This window comes from Trichosurus vulpecula, chromosome 3 (genome assembly GCF_011100635.1).
Source record: "Trichosurus vulpecula isolate mTriVul1 chromosome 3, mTriVul1.pri, whole genome shotgun sequence".
In the NCBI taxonomy this organism is placed as follows: Eukaryota; Metazoa; Chordata; class Mammalia; order Diprotodontia; family Phalangeridae; genus Trichosurus; species Trichosurus vulpecula.
This window is the reverse complement of record NC_050575.1, coordinates 18,005,832-18,028,226: the sequence shown is the minus strand read 5'-3', so window position 1 is coordinate 18,028,226 and position 22,395 is coordinate 18,005,832. Positions and strand designations below refer to the sequence as shown.

At 45.5% G+C, this 22,395-nt stretch overlaps 1 protein-coding gene across 3 annotated transcripts in view; it reads right to left on the bottom strand.

The window, feature by feature from the left end:
* Positions 1-22,395, bottom strand: part of EXOC3L4 (exocyst complex component 3 like 4) — a 103,657-nt gene that overhangs the window by 54,458 nt on the left and 26,804 nt on the right. For 2 of the 3 annotated variants that reach the window (XM_036749770.1, XM_036749768.1), the window contains exons 2-6: positions 20,666-21,058; positions 19,353-19,736; positions 17,547-18,177; positions 12,174-12,285; positions 3,021-3,143 (exon numbers count right to left, since the gene is read on the bottom strand). In XM_036749770.1, the coding sequence (XP_036605665.1) occupies positions 3,021-3,143; positions 12,174-12,285; positions 17,547-18,177; positions 19,353-19,736; positions 20,666-21,023 (1,608 nt within the window). In that variant the 5' untranslated portion in view covers positions 21,024-21,058. Of the gene's footprint in view, positions 1-3,020; positions 3,144-12,173; positions 12,286-17,546; positions 18,178-19,352; positions 19,737-20,665; positions 21,059-22,395 lie in introns of those variants that run through there. The other variant, XM_036749769.1, reaches the window with a different exon arrangement.

Below are 22,395 nucleotides of genomic sequence, written 5' to 3'. Positions count from 1 at the left end.
ATTGCTGCTATTTTTATCCCCCTTTTACAAATGAGGAAACTGAGGATGGGAGAGAATAAGTGACTTGTCCAGGGTCATACAGCCAATATTTGAGACAGGATTTGAACTTGGTTCTTCCTGACTCCAAGCCCTGTACTCTACCCACTAGGCCATCCAGCTGCCTCCAGATGATGGAGAGAGACCTGGCAGCTGGAAGGGGCACAGAAGACCAGAGTTTTAAGGAAAGGATGTATGTAAAAACTGAATTTGAGTTTGGCGGTATACGGCCAGGACGACTCTTCATTTCCCTACTGTGTTCCATCTGTAATATGGGCACGTGGAATGGCAGACAATGGCAAATATAGAACAAGCTCTGTTATAGAAGTGACCTGGCTCAAGGTCAATGTGCTCTCTTAGCTAACACATGCTCTACTGGCCTCAGACATTCAGTTTTGTGTATAAGTGATAGGCTGCCATTTTTATGGGAAAAATAAGAGTAAATAAATCATAAGGGTTTAAAATAACACCTATTTGCCAGGAAAATTCGGTGTTTCTGTGAGCTGATAACAAACTCATACTATTCCTAAAGAGACAGAGAAAAGAAAGAAAGGGAAGAAGGAAAGAAGGAAAGAAGGAAGGAAGAGAGGGAGGAAGGAAGGAAGGAAGGAAGGAAGGAAGGAAGGAAGGAAGGAAGGAAGGAAGGAAGGGAGGAAGGAAGGGAGGAAGGGAGGAAGGGAGGAAGGAAGGAAGGAAGGAAGGAAGGAAGGAAGGAAGGAAGGAAGGAAGGAAGGAAGGAAGGAAGGAAGGAAAAGAGAGGGAAGAAGAGACAGAGGTAGGGAGGAAGAGACAGAGGGAGGGAGTAAGGGAGAAGAAAAAAGGGGAAGAGACTTGGCCTAAGAGTCAGAAGACCTGTGTCCAAGACCTTACTGAGCCCCTCACTGTGATCTTGGACAAGATGTTTCCTTTGTCTGATCCCACCCTTCACAACACACGCGCGTGTGTGCGAACACTTGCTCCCTTTCCCCCCAGTCAGTAGAAATGCCAGCTCTCTCTTCTCTACCTTATCTGTTCCCAAGCAACTACAGTAATAATAGCTAGCATTTCTATAGCATTTCAAGATTTGCAGAGCGCTTTACGTATATTATCTCATTTTATCTTTACAACGATTCAGGAGGTAGGTGCTATGATTAGCCCCATTTTATAGGTGAGAAAGCTGACGCTCCCAGAGGTCAAGTGACTTTTTAATAGACATATGGCTAGTAAGGCAACATTTGAACCCAGGTCTTCCCAATTCCAGGTCCAGTACTCTGGCCACTGCTTCATCTAGCTCAGGGGTGGGGAACCTGCGGCCTCCAGGCCCGATATCTGCTTAGAACACAAGTAATAGCTCTTGTTTTTATAGCACCTCCAGTTCTAAAAGGACTTAGCTCATATGTGAATATAGGAAAACACAGATATCATTGCCTCATTTTACAGACAAGGAAATGAAGGCACAGAGAAGTTAGGGTCACAGAATCTTATCATCTTGGGAGTTGGAAGGGGCCCCCAGAATCGTCCAGCCCAGGGGTGGGGAGCCTGAGGCCTCAAGGCCCATTGGCCCCCTAGGTCCTCCAAGGGCTGCACTTGAGGACTCTGCGAAAGGGCCACATGTGGTCTAGAGGCTGCAGGCTCCCCACCCCTGGTCCAGTCCAACCTTCTTTGCCAGTAAAGGAGTGTCTCTCTACAGCCTGTCAGGCAGGTACGTAGCACCTGTGCTGCAGGTCTAGCCTGAGGCAACCTATCTGCATTGCTGCACAGCTACAATTATAAGAAAGTTCTTCCTTCTTCCTTCCTTCTCGTAGAACTTCCCTTCTGTCCCTGGGCCAAATAGAATAAGCCTTAAAAGAGACTTGCCCTGTTTGGCTCCAGGGGAGACAGCTAGAAACAGAGACGAGAAGCCCTAGAGAGGCAGGCTTAGGTTCGATGTCAGAAGAAAATCTTGCCATGCTAAAGTTGGCCAAAGGGATTTCCATAGTCAGTGGACTCCCCTTCACTGGTGGTCTTCAAGCAAAGGTCTGAAGACCTACCTATCTACCAATTTGGGGGGGTGGGGCTATCATAGAAGTGACTCTTATTCTCATACAAGATGGATTAAATGGCCTCAGAGGTCCCTTCTTTTTTTTTCAGGGGGGAAGGCAGGGCAATTGGGGTTAGGTGACTTGCCCAAGGTCAGCTAGTAAGTGTGTCAAGTGTCTGAGGCCGGATTTAAACTCAGGTCCTCCTGACTCCAGGGCTGGTGCTGTACTCACTGCTCCACCTAGCTGCCCCAGAGGTCCCTTCTTCTGAGACCCCTCTTTTTTTTGAGAGCCATTCTATCTCTAAAGAAGCAGTATGGGATAGTGGACACAGCGATGGACTTGGAGTCAGGAAATGTGGGTTCAAGGTCCAGCTCTGACAGTGTGTGACTCTGAACAAGACACTTCAGCTTTCAGAACCTGTTCTCTCATCTGTAAGATGGGAGTGATAATACCCTTCTTACTCACAGGGATGTTGTGAGGACACGGTGAACCTCACGTGAGCAGGAGCCATTATTACTGAGAGGGAAATTCTCCAGGGATCTTAAGTCTTCTCATCTCCAGGCTAGCCATCACCAGGTTTTGTCTTTTCTTTAAATCGATCACCGCATGGCTTGGTCTTGACTACTCTGACCATCTTGTTTGCCTTCCTGCAGACCCACTTCAAGTTGTCAATGTTTTTCCTAAAGGTAGTTTCCTGAATGAAACTCCTGATGGAGTGTGGCCAGGGAGGAGAACATTAAGAATCATCACCTTCCTCATCCTCAGCACCCCTTGCCCCGGCTCGAACCCCTTCCCAAATCATTTCTCACTTCCTTGGGTGACTTTAGGCAAATCATTTAACTTTTCTGAGCCTCCATTTTTTCATTTGTAAAACAGGCATAATATTTGCACTCTATCCCTGCATTGTTGTGAAGAATGGGCCTTGGAAATCTTCAAGTGCTACAGGAATAGAAACTGTTAATCAACTCTGTTATTGTTACCCACCATGTGAATGTCGATGGAGATGGGGGAGTGGTAGAGACCCTGAAGCGGGGTGGGGACTTCCCTTTCTGACCACCGGTCCAGTTCCAGCTTCAGAATGCCATCAAAGCAGGTGTTGATCTTGGTCTAAAGAGGAAAAGGAAAGAGGAAAGACATTCTCTACTTCTCTCTCTTTCTCTGTAGTATTTCTGTCACTCTGTTTCTATCTCCCTCCCTCTTCTCTCTCCTTCCTGTCTCTCTCTACTTTCTCTGTTTCTCTGATTTTATTTCTCTCCCTCTTCTCTCTCTCTCTCTCTCTCTCTCTCTCTCTCTCTCACACACACACACACACACACACACACACACACTCACACAAAATCTCTCTCTCTCCTCTCCTCTGCCTCATAGTGCCTTTTATCTCTAAATTCTTTGACCCAGTGTTGCCATCAGTTGGAACAGACAGACACACTTTCCCTTCCCTTGAATTTCTGTGCTCCCCAAGAATAAAGCCTAATTTTGTGAGTGCAGAGAGGTTTATGAGAATCTGTTTCCTGGCTACAGGTCATGGTTAGGACAGTACCAATTCTCCTGAGAGAGAACAGAGCCAAATGCCAGGATGCATCTGTATCAGACCCAAGGTTTCATACATCACTTTGCCCCTTCCCTCGCATGGTCCCAAAGCTAAAGCAGCCCTAAGACCCTCTCTATTCTGTTTCTGGTATCTAGTTCAAACTCTTACTTGTACAGCATTCCTTAGAGGGGGTTATCCAGGCTCTGGGTCACTAGGGGGGTGGAGTGGATAGAGCACCGAGCCTAGAGTCAGGAAGACTCCTCTTCACGAGTTCAAATCTGGCTTCAGACACTTATTAGCTGGTGACCCTGGGCAAGCTGCTTAACCCTATTTGCCTATTTCCTCATCTATAAAATGAGCTGGAGAAGGATATGGCAAACTACCCTAGCATCTTTTCCCAGAAAACCCCACTCGGGGGTCACAAAGAGTCAGACATTACTGAAACGACTGAACAACAGCTCTTAAACACCACAGCTCTTAAAGATTTAAGAACTCTGGAGTCCATAATAACCAGCAATGACTCTGGAGCACCAGTGCTGCCTGTCTCTTGAGAAAGAGGTGATCGACTCAGGATGCAGAATGATATATTTTTTTAACATGGCCAATACAGGAATTTGTTTTACTTATTTATGCATATTCAACGCAAGGGTTTTATTTCATTTGTGTTTTCTTTTTCAATTGGTGTTGGAAATGGGAAGAAGTAAAAAGTTTTTATTCATGGAAAACCTACAAAAATGAGAAATGGCGTTGAATGGGGGAAAACATTTGCATAGAACATGTTTGATAAAAGTTTGACAGTCAAAATTATAGGGCATAGATTAAGAGCCAAGTAGACCAAAAATATGAGCAAATGGTCTTCAAAAGCAGAAAAGTAAACTATCAACAACCATATGAAAAACTGTTCAAAATCACTAGAAATAAAAGAAATTGACCTAGCAATTGACCAGGATGTGAAAAAATGGAAAAATTCAATGTGGCAAGGGTTATGGATAGGTAGGCACATAAATTCACTTCTGATACAGCTATAAATTAATCAATCAACCTGAAAACAATTTGGAATTACACAAGAAAAGGTACTGAATTGTTTATGTCCTTTGATGTAGTAGACACACTACTAGGTTTATACTACAAAGAGGTCAGTGACTAAAATAACGGAATATGAGAATACATTCTTTCATTTATTATAATAATGTAAACGAAAATAATACTAAATAGCACAAAAAAATCCAGGTCAAATAGATCAGAGAATGGTTATTCCAAATTATTGAAGTTAATGTGCATATTCTTCTCCTCTATTAACAGGCAGCAAACTACATAAACGAAATGTGGCATATCATTAGCCACAACCATTCTATTAGGCGGTTTTCCTAACTTCTTTTGAAAATGAGAAGGTACTGTGGGGAGGAACATGTCATTTTGGGGGAAATAACTAGTCTCAAACAAAATTGTTGTTTGTCTTTCGTTTTCAAAGAGGACCATGACATCAGGGAAATGATGACATGATTTGCAGCTGACTTTGATTTGAGTGAGGGAGGGCTGTGCAAGGTCACCAGCCTCACTTTCTCCTCCAGAGCCATCGGGGTCCAGTGACCAGATGTTCATCAGGATGACTGGAGATGATCCAGGATGCAGTGGGAGACTCTGGTCTTTTTAGGCTAGGGCCTTTTGAGATTCTCACTTTGAGTGAGGTAATGCCCACTCAGTGAATAGACCTCTTTAGGAAGTGAGTCAAGGGATGGCCCCTTTAATTAGAAAAAAAAAATCAAGCTGGGAGAAGACTCTCAGGGTTGTTGGTCCAAAAACAGTTACTACTGACATTCGCTCTGGGGCCCAACATTCTAAATTTAAATTAAATTAAATATACCATTAAAAATTAAATTTAAATAAAAATGAAATACATCAATTTCTGAAGAATTAAAAAAAAGAAGGTGAGTGAATGTGGGAAAATTTTGAGGAGCCTGAGTAGGGACATATGGTAAAGAGTGTTTGGGTAAAGACAGAGGCAGAAACAAAAGCAATGTGTCATCAGGGTATAATACAGACCACCTGAACAAAATGAGATCCCAAATCTGGCGTGTAGGCCTGGTACAGTAATAATGGGACAATTAATGCTAACTGGACATCTGCTAGAGGATAATCTCTGCCAAGAACAGAGGCTAATAATGTCTTGGTGAGCCTTAATGACAATACCATTCTTCAGAAGGTAGAGAACCTAACAAAAGCAACAGCTGTTGTAGATCTGATTCTTATAAGAGAGAGCCAGCTGCTGAGGCAGAGACTACGAGACTCCTAGGAGCAAGTGAGCATGCCACCTAAGGGCCCTTCCAGTTCTCACATTCTGTTATCCAATCTATGAATTTCTCTTGTCCTGGAAATTAGTGAAAGTTTAAAGCCCTGGGAATAGATGCAAAGCGCCCCTAGATACTCTCTTCTCTCTGGGTTTTTGTGACACTGCTCTCTCCTGGTTCTCTTCCAACTGTATGATCTTTCCTCCATCTCCTTTGCTGGTTTGTCATCCATCCCATAACCCGTTTCCCCAAGATTTTGTGCTAGGCCCTTTTCGCCTCTCCATCTACAATATCTGTCTTGATAAATGCATCAGCTCCCATGAATTTAACCATCAGCTCTAGGCCGATGACTCACTAATCATATATCCAGCCCTGTTCTCTCCTGAGCTTCAGTATTGAACGACCAATTTTCCATTGGATGCATCAAATAAGATGTCCTGCAGACGTCTCAAATGCAACATGTCCAAAATTGAACTCTCTTTCCCCTCGAACCCTCTTCTCTTCCAATTTTCCCTATTTCTGTCAAAGGCATCACTATTCCTCAGTCTTCCAGATTTTTAACCTTGGCATTATCCTTGACTTTTCATTCGCCCTCCAAGGCTATCTCCAGTTGTCCTGATTTTTTTTTTAATTTAAATTTATTTATTTGACATATTTAGTTTTCAGCATTGATTTTCACAACAGTTTGAATTACAAATTTTCTCCCCATTTCTACCCTCCCCCCCACTCCAAGATGGCTGATATTCTGGTTGCCCTGTTCCCCAGTCAGCCCTCCCCTCTATCACCCCCCTCCCCTCTCATCCCCTTTTCCCTTCCTTTCTTGTAGGGCAAGATAAATTTCTACGCCCCATTGCCTGTGTATCTTATTTTTTAGTTGCATGCAATAACTTTTTTTTTGAACATCTGATTTTAAAACTTTGAGTTCCAAATTCTCTCCCCTCTTCCCTTCCCACCCACCCTCCCTAAGAAGTTGAGCAATTCAACCGAGGCCCCACATGTATTATTATGTATAACCCTTCCACAATACTCATGTTGTGAAAGGCTAACTACATTTTGCTCCTTCCCAACCCATCCTGCTTTATTGAATTTTCTCCCTTGACCCTGTCCCCTTTCCAAAGTGTTTGTTTTGATTACCTCCACCCCCATCTGCCCTCCCCTCCATCATCCCCCCCTTTTATTTTTTTTTATCTTCCTCCCTCTTCTTTCCTGTGGGGTAAGATACCCAACTGAGTATGTATGGTATTCCCCCTCAGGCCAAATCTGATGAGAGCAAGGTTCACTCATTCCCCCCTCACCTGCCCTCTCCCCTCCTCCCACAGAACTGCTTCCTCTTGCCACCTTTATGCGAGATAATCCACCCCATTCTATCTCTCCCTATCTCCCTCTCTCAGTATGTTCCTCTCTCATCCCTTAATTTCATTTTATTTCTTTTAGATATCTTCCCTTCATCTTCAACTCACCCTGTGTCTGCTCTCTCTCTTTTACATATATATATAAACACACACACATATATATACACATACATACACATACATACATATACACATAGATATATACATACATACACATTCACTTATATATATACATAAACATATACGTATATATATGCATATTCCCTTCAACTACCCTAATACTGAGGTCTCATGAATCATACACATCATCTTTCCATGTAGGAATGTAAACAAAACAGTTCAACTTCAGTAAGTCCCTTGCAATTTCCGTTTCTTGATTACCTTTTCATGCTTCTCTTGATTCTCGTGTTTGAAAGTCAAATTTTCTATTCAGTTCTGGTCTTTTCACTGAGAAAGCTTGAAAGTCCTCTATTTTATTGAAAATCCATATTTTGCCTTGGAACATGATACTCAGTTTTGCTGGGTAGGTGATTCTAGGTTTTAATCCTAGCTCCATTGACCTTCGGAATATCGCATTCCAAGCCCTTCGATCTCTTAATGTAGAAGCTGCCAGATCTTGGATTATTCTGATTGGGTTTCCACAATACTCAAATTGTTTCTTTCTGGCTGCTTGCAGTATTTGCTCCTTGATCTGGGAGCTCTGGAATTTGGCAACAATATTCCTAGGAGATTTCTTTTTGGGATCTATTTGAGGAGGCGATCGATGGATTCTTTCAATTTCTATTTTGCCCTGTGGCTCTAGAATATCAGGGCAGTTCTCCTTGATAATTTCTTGAAAGATGGTATCTAGGCTCTTTTTTTGATCATGGCTTTCAGGTAATTCAATAATTTTTAAATTATCTCTCCTGGATCTATTTTCCAGGTCAGTGGTTTTTCCAAGGAGATATTTCACATTGTCTTCCATTTTTTCATTCCTTTGGTTGTGTTTTATAATATCCTGATTTCTCATAAAGTCACTAGCTTCCACTTGCTCCAATCTAATTTTTAAAGTAGTATTTTCTTCAGTGGTCTTTTGGACCTCCTTTTCCATTTGGCTAATTCTGCCTTTCAAGGCATTCTTCTCCTCATTGGCTTTTTGGAGCTCTTTTGCCATTTGAGTTAGTCTATTTTTTAAGGTGTTGTTTTCTTCAGCGTATTTTTCAGTATTTTTTTGGGTCTCCTTTAGCAAGTCATTGACTTGTTTTTCATGGTTTTCTCGCATCCTTCTCATTTCTCTTCCCAATTTTTCCTCTACTTCTCTAACTTGCTTTTCCAAATCCTTTTTGAGTTCTTCTATGGCCTGGGGCCAGTTCATGTTTTTCTTGGAGGCTTTGGTTGTAGGCTCTATGACTTTGTTGTCTTCTTTAGGCTGTATGTTTTGGTCTTCTTTGTCACCAAAGAAAGAATCCAAAGTCTGAGACTGAATCTGGGCGCGTTTTCGCTGCCTGGCCATATTCCCAACCAACTAACTTGACCCTTGAGTTTTTCAGTGGGGTATGACTGCTTGTAGACTAACAAGTTCTATGTTCCACGTTTGGGGGGGAGGTGCCAGCTCTGTCAGACCCGCACTGCTCCTTCCCCAAGAACCCCTAACCCGAACTGGGCTTAGATCTTCGGCAGGCTGTGCACCCCTGCTCTGATCCGCCACTTAATTTCTCCCACCAGGTGGGCCTGGAGCCGGAAGTAACAACAGCTGTAGCTGCCCCACCTCCGCTGCCCCTGGGGCTGGAAGCCGAACCGCGAACTCCTTCCACTCCTGCAGCTTTTCCCACTAACCTTCTCCACAGTCTTTGGTGTTTGTGGGTCGAGGGGTCTGGTAACTGCCGCAGCTCACATATTCAGGGCGCTAGGGCCCCCTCCGCCCAGCTTCTGGTCTGGATGGTCCACACCGCTCAGGCTGGGCTCTGCTCCACTCCGTTCCCAGCTCCCAGCTCCCAGCTCCCAGCTCCGTGTGGAATAGACCTCACCCAGAGACCATTCAGGCTGTCCTGGGCTGGAGCCCTGCTTCCCTCTGCTGTTCTGTGGGTTCTGCCGTTCTAGAATTGGTTCAGAGCCATTTTTTATAGGTTTTTGGAGGGACTCGGTAACGGAGCTCACTCTAGTCCCTGCTTACCAGCCGCCATCTTGGCTCCGCCCCCCAAGTTGTCCTGATCTTTATCTTGCCACTGGACCCAGATGGCTCTGGAGGAGAAAGTGAGGCTGCAGCCTCCCTCACTTAAATCCAATTCACTCCCAAGTCATGGCATCAACTCTGTGATGTCATGATCTTCTTCAAGAACAAAGGACAAACAACTACCTTCATTCTCCCTCACTCCACCTATCCAATCAATTGCCACATCTTGCTATTTCTACCTTCACATCTCCCAAGTCCAACCCCTTCTCTCTACTCAGATAGCGAGCATTTTAGTTCAGAACCTCCTCAGCTCTCACTTAGATTAATGCACCAGCCTTCTCTTTGGTCTTCCTGCCTCATCTCACCCCTACAGTTCGTCCCGTATACATCAGACAAATTCATTTTCCTTACCTGCAGATCTGACTATGTCTCTCCCTTACTCAATCAACTCCAGTGATTTCCTATTGCCTCTGGGGTAGAATACAAACTCCTACTTTTAACTTTCAAAGCCTTTCACAGTCTGGCCCCCACCTACTTTTCCAGCCCCATCGATGCTACTTCCCCTGTGATCTAGCCAAATTGGCCTTCTCTCTATTCCTCACACAAATATCTCACTTTCTATCTCTATGTCCTTGCCCCTGGCCATCTCCCCATGTCTGTAATGACACCTCTGCCTCATAGAGTCTTTCTCTTCTTTCAAGCTGCAGCTTAAGCACCAATCTTCTGCATGAAGATGACCCAGCTGGTATGGCTCTCCCTACCAGAGTACCTTGTATTTAATTACTCCATATTTATTTGTCCTTATTCCTTTTATATTTGTTCTGCATGTAATTATATACATACTGGGAAGCTAGGTGGCTCAGTGCTGGGCCTGGCGTCAGAAAGACTCATCTTTGTGAGGTCAAAGCTGGCCTCAGACACTTACTAGCTGTGTAACCTTGGGCAAGTCACTCAACCCTGTTTGCCTCAGTTCCTCATCTGTAAAATGACCTGAAGAAAATGACAAACCACTCAAGTATCTTTGACAAACAAACCCCAAATGGGGTCACCAAGAGTCAGACATGACTGATAACAACTGAAAACAAATATATCTACTTGTCTTCCCCATTAGAATGGAAGCTCTTAGTGAGCAGGACTTGTTTGGTTCTTTGCGTTTGTATTCTCTGCATCCAGCACATAGTAGGCACTAAATAAATACTTGCTGATGGGTTGAATCACAATAAAGGAGTTGATGGCCTGGGAAGCTGACACTCTGAAGTCCAGGCTTGGATCGTTGACCTGGGAGCCCTCACAGCAGAACCATAGCTACCAATTTTGGAGACAGGGCGAGTGCCACAAAGCCTTTCCTGAAGTAAGCTATTCATCTGGCAAATTCATCTGGAAGAACTTCAGACCTCAGAACACCACACACCGTGGATGCACACAGTAGGACATATAAGGCCTCTGTCAGGGTGGCTGCCAACTGTGGAGGGAGGAGGACCAGGGCAGACAGGGAGGATCTTCTATGGGATACAGATGGCTCCTGGGGTAGGGAGAGTGACAGAACCACAGCATGACAGATTTAGAATTAGAGGAGATATCGCATCCAACCTCTTCATTTTTTACATGAGGAAACTGAGGCCCAGAGAAGTTGCATGACTTGCCTGAGGTCAAACAGGGAGTAAGCAGAAGGACCAGGATTTGAACTCAGGCCTTCAGATTCCAAATCCATCTTGGCCCTCCTGTCATTAGAAAGATAGAAGGCTGTGGAATGCCAAACATACGGCATATATAGTCACAGTTGTCCTGTTGGTCAAGTTTTATCAAATTTTTGTTTATTAAAACAGAAGATTCAATGCAGCATGGTGCCATATTGGGAAATGCTTACAATTTAAAAAAAAACCATAGCTGAGGGTTAATTAGATGAAAAAGGAACCTGGTGAAGAAAATTCCTGCTGGTGTAATTAACCTCAACATAACCCATTCCTCTGATTGTTTACTGTCAAGACATTCTTCATCGTATCTCATCTAAATTTCTTCCTAGGATCACAGCTTTTCAAGCTTGAAGGGAATTTTTAGGTCATCTAGTCCAACCCCACATTTTTCAGACAAAGAAACTAAGGCTAGGGGCAGCTAGGTAGCGCAGTGGATAGTGTACCAGCCCTGGAGTCGGGAGGAGCTGAGTTAAAATGTGGCCTCAGACACTTACTAGCTGTGTGACCCTGGGCAAGTCACTTAACTCCAGTGCCTCAAACCCTCCCCCCACCAAAAAAATTAAATAAAGCAAAATAAACTGAGTCCCAGAGACTTGCTGTGGTGAAGCAAATATTAAGAGGAGAAGTTGGGATTTGAACTGATATATTCTGACTCCAGGTTCACCTCTCTTTCACTAAACCACACAGCTTAAGTTTGGGCTAACAGCTTCGAAATGGCAGCTTCCTCAAACCTGATCGAGGAGATCCATATTAAAATTCACACAGAAACAAATCTTTCTGACTAATCACAAGGATATAAGACTGACAACAATTGGTTGCCATGGGTCAGGTGACAGCCGCTGGAAATCCTCTGGCATATGTTGTGCAGGCCTGCACTAAAGACTGGTAGCATCTGGGAGCTTCCTATTCTCACTAATTATTTTCTTACTATCTAAAAGTTAAGCTCATTTGTTTTACCTAATGGGGGTAAATGCTGTCAATACTCTCTAAATCCAAGCACCCCAGGGCAAAGCCCTGATGACCCACCCTTCACCCAGTTCACTCCACATAGGAGCTGACTGTCCATGTCTACCCTCCCTTCCCCGCACCAGCCATAGACGGCCCAGCCCTTGGATCTTACCTCCAGGAACTTGGTGTAGTCACTTTCCAGCTTTTCCCATACCTCGGGTGCCAGCAGCTTTGGCATTGTAGTCATATCTAGTGCCAGGTCCGGGGAGCCCAGGAAGTCCTTGCTAGGAGGACACACAGATATGGCCATAATCCTGATCTTGCCATCACCCACCAATGCAGCACTTCCATGTTCTCTTATCTGATCACAAGCATTTCACTTCTCCCTTTTCTGTGCAACTCCAAACTCCAAATCCTGTTCTTCATCCTTACCAGGACCTCCAATCCCTCCGTCCTTCAGTTCTGTTCTAGACCATCACCCCCATATTGTCTATACTCTGCTCCCTTCTCCATCTGGACCCTTTGGTGCACCGGTTCAACTCTACACTTTTCTCTTCTCTTGAATTCCTTGCCCCCTTATCCTATTGAAGGTCTTGCCCTCTCAAGCCTTAGCTTTGGATTACTCCCACCACCACTGTGATACCTGAGTAACCAGCTATTGCTAGAAAAACCAGCCCCTAACTACAAACCCCAGTTTTGCATACTAAAGAGTGGACTCAGACCTTTTGGAGTCTAGCAAACGTCCCTGGCCTCTGTGACTCCTCCAAGGAATGTCAATAGATAAGGTTATCCCACTTAAAGATAACCTGTCAGAATCTGCGATCTGTCAGGACCTTTGTTCCTCTACCCCCAGACCACCCTGTGACCTGGCATGTAAATTCCCTATATAAACTACCCTTTCACTTCAAAACGGGGCCATTTTGATTTGGGATGAATTCCCCGAATGGCCGCCGGCTAATAAATTCTCCATTTAAAACTTATACTCTGTGGAGTGTCTCACTCGCTTCTGGTATAACACTACTGCCTTTGCTCTTCCATGCTGCTGAATGAAGCTGGAGAAAGTCATGAAGCCGTGCTGACTGGGTCTCCTACAAATTCGTGTTCCATAACTTCACCCGGGCCCTCACTGCATCAAAGCAATGCTTTATATCTCCCTAGTTGACTCTCTATTCCACTCAACACAGTGGCTTTTCCAAGCCTATTCATCCCTCCTCAGGAAGGGACCGATCCCTCCCCACTTGAGAACCTTGCCTCCTACTTCACTGTAAGAAATCGAAGCCCTTCGTCAAGAGTACCCTCTTGTCCTGTGCTGTCCTCCTCCCACCGCCATGTCCTCCTTCGCTCTTGTCCCGCGTGAAGAGGAGGCTCTTCTCCTCACCTTCACATACTCAAGTGATCCCACTCAATCATGTCTTCTCCGAAGATTGTCCACCCCATTAGCCCCACTCTCCCATGTAGCTTCCCTCTCTCCCTGTCTACTGGCTACCTTCCTATTGCCTTCCAGTATGCCCATGGCTCTGCCATCTTCCAAATGCTCTCACTTGACCTGCCCATGGCTGATAGTGACCATCCCATCTCTCCTCCCTTTGGTGGCTATATCCCTTGTCTACTTCCTTTCCTCTCTTTTCTTAATTCTACAGTCTGCCTTCTGATCATTAAACTGAAACTGCTCTTTTCAAAGCCACCAACAGTCTCTTCATTGCCAAATCTAATGGATTTATTCATTCCTCTTCTTTCTTAACCTCTATAGCGTTTACAATCAATTCCCTTCTTAGGTGGTGCGGTGGATAGAGCACTGAGCCTAGAGTCAGGGTGACCTGAGTTCAGATGTGGCCCTTACTAGCTGTGTGACCTTGGGCAAGCCTCTTAATCTCTCTTTGCCTCAGTTTCCTTATCTGTAAAATGGGGATAACAGCAGCTACCTCTCAGGGTTGTTATGAGGATCAGAGGAGATAATAATTTTAAAGCACTTGGCACAGGCCTGGCACACAGTAAGTGCCATATACATGTGAGCTATTAGTATTATTTTCTTTGGTACTTTCTTCTCTCTAGGTTTCCATGTCACTACTCTAGCTTGGTTCTCCTCCTACACATCTGACTATTTCTTCTTGGTCTCCTTTGCTGGATTTTCACCCAGGTCACAGTCGCTAATGGTGGGTGTCCCCTAGGACTCTAGCCTGGGCCTTCTTCCCTTCTCCCTACAGACTATTTTGCTTAGTAATCTCATAACCTTTCGCGGATCCAATTATCACCTCCATGCTGATGATTCTCAGATCTACTCATCCAGCCCTAAATTCTCCCCTAAAGTAAAGAAACGGTGGGATTCCCCGGTGACGGAGGAGCCCCTTTCTTGGCTGCCTGGCTGTGTTTACCCTTCCCTTCTCACACTCCCTTCCCTTCTCACACTCCCTTCCCCTCGGACATCACCTTGGCCATTAAGTAAACTAGCTCTGCCCGGGATATTCCCTTTAATCGTGGCATTCTCTTCTCACCAAGATTTTGAGCTAGAGAGGACCTCAGGTATCACCGAGTGCCACCTCCTCATTTTAAAGAGGAAAAATAGAGGCCAGCCACAGGAAAGGATTTGTCCAAGATCACACTGGAAGCTAGTAGCAGAGTTTGAACTAGAATCCAGACCTTCTGACTCTTAGCCCAGGGCATTTCCCAACACAAGCCACTTGCCACATCCTGGCAGGACGGGGCCTGCCCAGTCAGAACAAAGGACCATTCACTCAGCGTCTAGGAGGGGTCGATACAATTTGCAGGGCTGTGGGAGGGCAGAGGAACAACCTGCCTAACTGAACTGTCCTGAACTCCTAAATATTCTTTCCCACCTCTGGGGACACTTGGGCTGATTTTGGAGACCGCACCCCAAGGGGCAACCTGGTTGCATCCTCATACGGGAAGGATAGATGGGCTGGTAGTCCTGATCATATCTTGTTTCTTCTGGCCTAGGTTTTCATCGTTCTTAAGGTGATTCTGTGGTACTGGAAAAATCAGTTATCGCTAAGGAGACCCCTGAGAAACCCCAGTTTTCATGATAAAGAATGGACTTAGACCCTCTGGCATTTAGCAAATGTTCCTGGGGCTCCGTGACTCCACCAAGGAACGTCAATAAGATTATCCCACTTAATGATAACCCCTCAGAATCTTCTGATCCGTCAGGATCTTTGTTCCTGTTCCCCCCACCCTGTGACCCGGCCTGTAAGTTCCAAGAGATAATTAACCTCCGTACCCTGTATTTTCTATATAAGCCACACCTCCACCCCAACTTGGGGCCATTTTGATTTGGGTGAACCCCCGAATGGTCACCGACTAATAAATTCTCCATTTAAAACTTATACTCTGTGGTGACACGCGTGTCTGGTACAATAATTCTTCTTTTGTTGGGGGAAGGAGGGCTGGGGGGGGGGAGCAAGGGCAACAGGGGTCAAATGACTCGCCCAGAGTCACACAGCTGGTGTCGGAGGCTGGATTTGGATTCGGGTCCTCGTGACTCCAGGGCCGCCTTATGGCGACTTTAAAGGGAGCTCAGACAAGCTGGAAATTTTCACTTAAACGTCTTTCCTTTGCCAAGATTTTAATAGGGAGTCCACGGATCCTTTGGGGCTTGAGCCAGCTCAAGGCAAGGAGAGGTGAATGACGGACGGGTGACTCAAACAAGAAACGGGAAGCGTGCCAAGAGCAGAGAGGTTAAGCAGAAACCGCTGGAGCGAGGACTAGAGCGGAGAAACACGAGAAGGGGGAAGTACTCTAAGACCTGGAGTTATCTTCAATGGGCTGGCTGTGACAAGGGAAGCTGAGGGGAACGCTGCTCTTTGAAGGAATCCTCTGTGTCCTTTCTCTCTGGCCATTTAGGAGCCAAGGGGTGGTTCTGTGGATGGAGCGCCGGCCCCTAAATCAGGAAGCCTTGAGTTTAAATCTTACCATTAGATCGTAAGCTCCTTGAGGACACGGACTATCTTTTGCCTCTTTTTGTATACCTGGTGCTTAGCACGGTGCTGACACATAGTAGGGACCTAATAAAGGTTTATTGATTGAGTACGAGCTGTGTGACCCCGGGCAAGTCGCTTACCCTCTGTTTGACTCAGTTTCCACAACTGCAAAATGGGGATAATAATAGCTCCCACCTCCCAGGGTTGTTGTAAGTCTCGGATGAGATAGCACTTGTTTAAAAAACAACAGTGCTTAAGGAAGCTGGCACACGGTAGGTGCTGTATAAATGCTTCAATTGCTTCCTTCCTCTCTCCCCCTTTGGGTCTGTTACACTCCAGGGGGAAAATCTCCTCCTCTACATTTGCACACCATTCAATCGGCGCTCTTGAAAAACACAGGGAATTGAGAGTCAGACACCAGGCTTGCCCAGTGAATCCTCACACCGTAGGTACTCTGCCTGTAGGAACCCAAACAGCCCCAGGAGACCAGCAGAAACACTCGAGCTCCAGAATTACTGTCACAGACTGAGACTGACCTGGGTTTCATCTAGAGGGGACAGACACCAGGAAGGACATCCCACTAGTTCCCCCAGAGAGTGACTGGGAGAGGGAAGCGAGACTCTGGGACTTTTCAACCTGTCTCACAATAAGGTGGGAAGGTTTCGTTGCTGTTTAATCATTTTAGCATGTCCATCTCTTTGTGACGCCATTTGGGGTTTTCTTGGTAGAGATACTGGAGTGGTTTGCTATTTCCTTCTTCAGCTCATTTTACAGATGAGGAACTGAGGCAAACAGGGCTAAGCAACTTGCCCAGGGTCACACAGCTAGTAAGCATCTGAGGCCAGATTTGAACTCATGAAGATGAGTCTTCCTGACTCCGGGCCCAGGACTCTATCCACTGCACCATCTAGCTGCCCCAAGGTGGCAAGCAGAAGGGTGTTATTGACTGGTCTACAGAGGATTGTGTGGGCTGCTGTTAGTGAATGCTATGTACTCATTTCTAACATTCTGATTAAAGTTCTACACGATATATTCTTGAATGAATCAAATGAAGTCTACAGCCAGCCTCTCATACAACAAAAGCGATCAATTTTCCTACTAGGATGGGGGTTGAGCCAAGATCTGATTGGATAATCTACATATATAAACCTTAAATCAATGCAATAAATAACACCCATTGAATATCTCCAATTTATCTTGTCTACAGCTTGTTTGTACATACTTGTTTGAATATTGTCTCCCCCATTATACTGTGAGTTCCTTGAGAGCAGAGACTGTATTTTTGTCTTTCTTTGTACCCCTAGCAGTTAATGTAGTGCCTGGCACATAGTAGGTTCTTAATAAATGCTTGTTGATTGACTTGCCTTGCATGATACAGACACCCCAGCTCTGGCATCAGAGGACCTGACTTCAAATCCCCTTCTTGGATGCTTACTATCTATATGACCTTGGGCAAGTCACCTAACTTCCCTGGGCCTGTTTTCTTACCTATAAAATAAGGATGCTGGCCTAAATGGCCTCTGAGGTCGTTCTCTGATCATACATCCCTTCCAGCCACATGCTCCATGATTCTCCCCTCCACCTCGTCCTGCAGGTGCTGAGTGACTCACCTGCAGTAGACATTGGCTACCCAGTCCATTATCACATAGAGTTGCTCAAAGCCCTGGGCCTCCTGCAAGAACTCCTGAAGCCGGGCAGACACAGCTCCATGGAAAGCATCCACATAGGTCTTCCACACAGGGAAGTCCTCTGGGTAGCAGGGCTGCACCTCCTGCCGGATCTTCACCAGGTCCTGCTTGACCACCCTGCCGAGGACCGAGAGGAGGCTGGCCAGGCTAGGTTTGCTCATGCCCTGGCCCACCTTCCCCACCTGATCTGAGGCGCTCTTCTTCACCGCCTCCTCCCATAGGGTCCTCCACTTCCGAGGAGCTCTTAGGAAGTCGCCGTCAGGCAGGTCCCCCTTGTGAACCTCCTCCTCCTTCTCAATCAGGGGTGCCAGGCACAGAAGAGCCTCTGAGTCCACGCCAGGCTGGCTCAGCGTCTCCCCCACAATGTTCCTGATCTCGGCCGCCATCAAATCATAATGAACACAGATGTCCATGGCCTGGCGAACATAGGTGGTCACGTCATCCTTGAACCTTCCTGAGCGCTGGTCCTCCACAAGTCTGGCCTCCAGCTGGCATAGCTGGGAAAAGGCCTCCAGCAGCTGCCGTTCAGCGATGAGATCACACACCGGCTTTTCTGCCCAAAGAGAGTAATGGTGAGTACCTGGCCGGGGACACGGTCCTGGCCTGGAAGCCAGGAGACCAGCTCTGACAGCTGGCTCACTTCCCGGCAAAGTGACTTCTCTTGGAGGCTCATAGTTTCCTCGTCTATAAAATGAGATAACCCCTGCCCTAGCTCATGAATTTGTCCTGAGGATCAAAGCCATTTGAAAAAAACATTTGTCAAGTACCTGTTTTGTAGGGGAAAAAAAAAACCAAAGTCATGTCTAACTCTTCACAGCCCTTTCTCCAGCTCATTTTACAGATGAAGAAACTGAGGCAAACAGCATTTTTCTTCTCTGTATTTCCAGTACTTAGCATAATGCCTGGCACATAGCAAACTCTTAATACATGGTAAATAAATTGGAGCTATTATCATTTTTATTACTTAGTAAATATTCATCATGTGCCTACTATGTGCAGGCATGATACTAGCAGAGGACGCAAAGCTATATGGCAAAGTTGCTACCCTCAGGAAAGGTTCCTGGGAAGGTTATAACATTTATACAGATGAGTATAATACAAGGCAGACAGTGACAGGAAACAAGGAGAGAAGGTGTTCTAGGAAAATCTGGGAAGGAAGGGAGAGAGCGCTTTCAGCCAGAGGGAATCAGAAAAGCTTGCACAGAAGCTGCGGTACCTGAGGTATGTGCAGGGATGATGGATGACCTGCCTGAAGCCAGAGAAGCAAAAAAATAAATAAATAAATAAAAGAAAAGGCATATTAAGTTGGGGGAAAGCTAATAGTCTAGTTTGGCTAGAGCTGAGAGTATGTGAAGGAGAAGAGACAGAAACAAGGCTGGAGTCCAATTGTGGTGAGCCTTGAACGTCAGAGCCAGATTGTGGTGAGCCTTGAATGCCAGGCTAAGGAAATTAGTTGATCCTATAAATAGGTATCCTCTAAAGGTTTTTGAGAAGAGATGTGGCCTGCCTCATGAAACCTGTACATTAGGAAAAGGGATTAGAGAGGGGAGAAACTGGAGGCAGGGAAACTATTACGGGTCTTTGAAAATAGTATAAGGAAAAAGCAACGAGGGCCTACACTAAGGTGGTGGCCGTGTGACGAGAACTGAAAACACACGGTAAATTGCAAAAGCATAAATAAAGCCCTCCAGAAGCCGTGAACTGTCAGAAGTACACGGGAGGGATTACCTTCCTCCACCTCCATTTTGGTCCCTAGGAGTTCTTTTCCAGAGGACCCCTGGGATCCCTTTGGTAGCCTTGGAAGTTGGTTAGTCACCTCTTCCTCATTTTTCCTGAAAGACCAGAAGCGTGAGCTCTTTCGATGAAAGTTGCCCTCCTCAGCTACCTGGCTGCTGGTGCTACCTTCCCTCTTGCTCATCCTTGAAAAAGCCCTCTTGAAGCTGGCCAGCCCAAGAACATTTTCATCCTCCTTTCCAGGGCAAGAGTTTGTGGAGTCAACACTAAGCTTCCTATCCCTCTGGCTCTGGGTTGGAGAGCAAGGCTTGCTGGGGGTTCTTTGTCTCTCTTGCTGGGGGTCCTTTGTTCTTGCTGGCAGGGTCGTGCTGAAGGAATCTGAGGAGAAAGGGAGAAGAGCTCCATTGAGACTCAACCAGGGAGCAGGATTCTAGATTCCCAAGTTATAGGATCATAGGCTTTTGAGCTTGAAACTACTTGAAAGATTATTTCCCTCCAGCTATAATTAATAAAAAATATCACTGGGTGACTCTGGGGACATCAGCCAGACACAGAGTTCACAGGATCACAGAGAACCAGAAGGGACCTTAAGGACTGTTGAGTCTAACCTCTCATTTTACAGAGGAGGGAACTGAGTTGAAATCATAAAATCCCTTGCAAACTGGATGGTAAAGCACTTTATAGCATATAAAGTATATTTCTTTTTGAATATTTGAATATTTAAAACATTTATTTATAAACTATAAAATGCTGTGCAAATATGTAATGTATCATGATTAGGACTTGTCAGCTCTAAAAGCCTTGGCCAGAGATTTCAGAAAAACCTGAAAAGACTTAAATGAACTGATGCTGAGTGAAGTGAACAGAACCAAGAGACCATTATATACAGTAATAGCAGCACTGTGTGATGACCAGCTATGATAGACTTAGCTCTTCTCAGCAATGCAACGATCTAAGACAATTCCAAAGGACTCATGATGGAAAATGCCATCCACATCCGGAGAAAGAACTATGGAGTCTGAATACAGATGGAGGCATAATATTTTCTTTCTTTTTTTCTTTCTTCTTTCATAACATGACTAATGTGGAAATATGTTTAATATGATTGTACATATATAACCTATATCAGATTGCATCCTGTCTTGGGGAGGGGAGAGGGGAGGGAGAAAAGAATTTGGAACTCAAAATCTTATAAAAGTGAATATTGAAAACTATCTTTACATATAATTGGAAAAAATAAAATACTGTTAAATGGGGGGTGGAGCAAGGGAAGCCTTGGCCAGGTCAGACCTAATTGCTTGCCTCACCTGCTTCAGACTCCTCCTCCTTCAGAGACTCTGTTTCAGAGGACACCTGCGGTCTCATCTGAGCACCACTGGATGGCTTCTGAGACTTGTCTGCCTCTTTCTCCTCCACCTTTTGGAAAGAGCTGGGGAGAGAAGGTGAACTCCTGCGGAAAGGCCTCTTCTCTACCATGTGGTCCCCAGATTCCACATCTAGAAAACTCTTTCGTGAGAAGGCCTTCTTGAAGCTTCCTAGCCCCAGAGAGCCTTTCTTTTCCTTCCTGCGACTCAAGTTGGAAGACTCATCGATCTCCTGGCCACAGCCCTGGATCAGAGAGTCCTTGACAGGGGAACTCCTCTGCTCCTGCTTCTGGTCCCCCATGCTTGACAGAAGCGCTCTAGGAGTCTCAAAGGAGTCTGGGAACAAAAAGAAGAGGCCAGTGAGCCCTGGTCATTAGGGATCCCAGGAGATGCCCATTCCTTCCTTCCTAGTTAACCCAGCCATGGTTAAGAACTCAGCCTCTTCTCAATTATTTGGGTGTCATAGGATACTAGCATTTAGGGAGCTGATCCCCAGATACTCTCACCCTGAGGATTTCTTTCCAGAGAAGTACATTGTAAGTTCCTTAAAGGAAGGGACATTTGGTTTTCTTCTTCATATCCCCATAACTTAAAACACTGCCTTGTTTTCTATTTGTTATCCAATTTCTCAGATGCCACATTTTAGGAAAGTTATTGACAAACAGGTAGCATATAGAGAAGGGGCCACAAAGATGGTTAACAAACATTGAGAACTGTCTCCTGTAAGAATAGCTGAAGGAACTCAGGCCCAGAGAGGAGCAGGGACCTGTAAAGTTATGCAGCAAGTTATTGGAAGGAAGAGTCGGGGCTGGGAAGCAGGCAGGCCTCCTGGCTGGCAGAGCAGTATTCCTTTCGTTGGCATTGTTCTTACGCTAATAACGCTTCCTCTTGTCACCCTCACACAGGAAGCCAGAGGAAGAGGGAGAAAGCCTACCCCCCATCTGGTTTCTCCATTACATCTTTTCTGATCTATTCCCCTAACAAGCAGCTTCCCTTGGGAGGCAGGACACACAAGAGGGTCTTCTGCCCCTCAGACGCTAGGATACCTCCTGCCCATCCCATAACAGGCCAGTGCTTCATGCAGAAGCGAGACAAGGACAGAATTTCAGAGAGAAAAAGATTGGAGACGACATAGGCAATTTATTGGTCTTCTTAGGAAGAAGTCTTGGTACCTCTTCTAATCTCCTCCTGCCACAACTTTAGGAGGAGATGGGCAGAATCATGTCTTTCAGAGACACTGAGTTTTAAGGTTCTGCAGAGGGCTTCAGCCTGGAATGAAGGGTGGGTTCAGGTCCCAGGCTAGACTAGACGGGTGCTATGGATGATGGGCTGGACTGGCAGGGGACAAGGTCCCACACTTACCGGGAAGAGGCAGAGAAGGGTAGTCTCGTGCTCAGGAGAGAGATCAGCAATCAGTCTATAACTAGATGACTGGGAAGTTTTCTTGTATAGGGCAGCCCAGCACAAAGGGGTGGCTTATCTGAGCTGGGCATGAGGGAAGGAAAAAGGGAAGGAGGGAAGAGCGAGCTGTATGCCAATTATGTCTATATTTAACACGAATGGGGACCAGCTCCTGCTTAGATAGTTGTGGACAGGGAAGCCAGAGGCAAGGGAAAATATATTGTTTCTCTTTGTTTCCAGGACTTGGGCAGCCCCAAAAATGAGGAGCTACA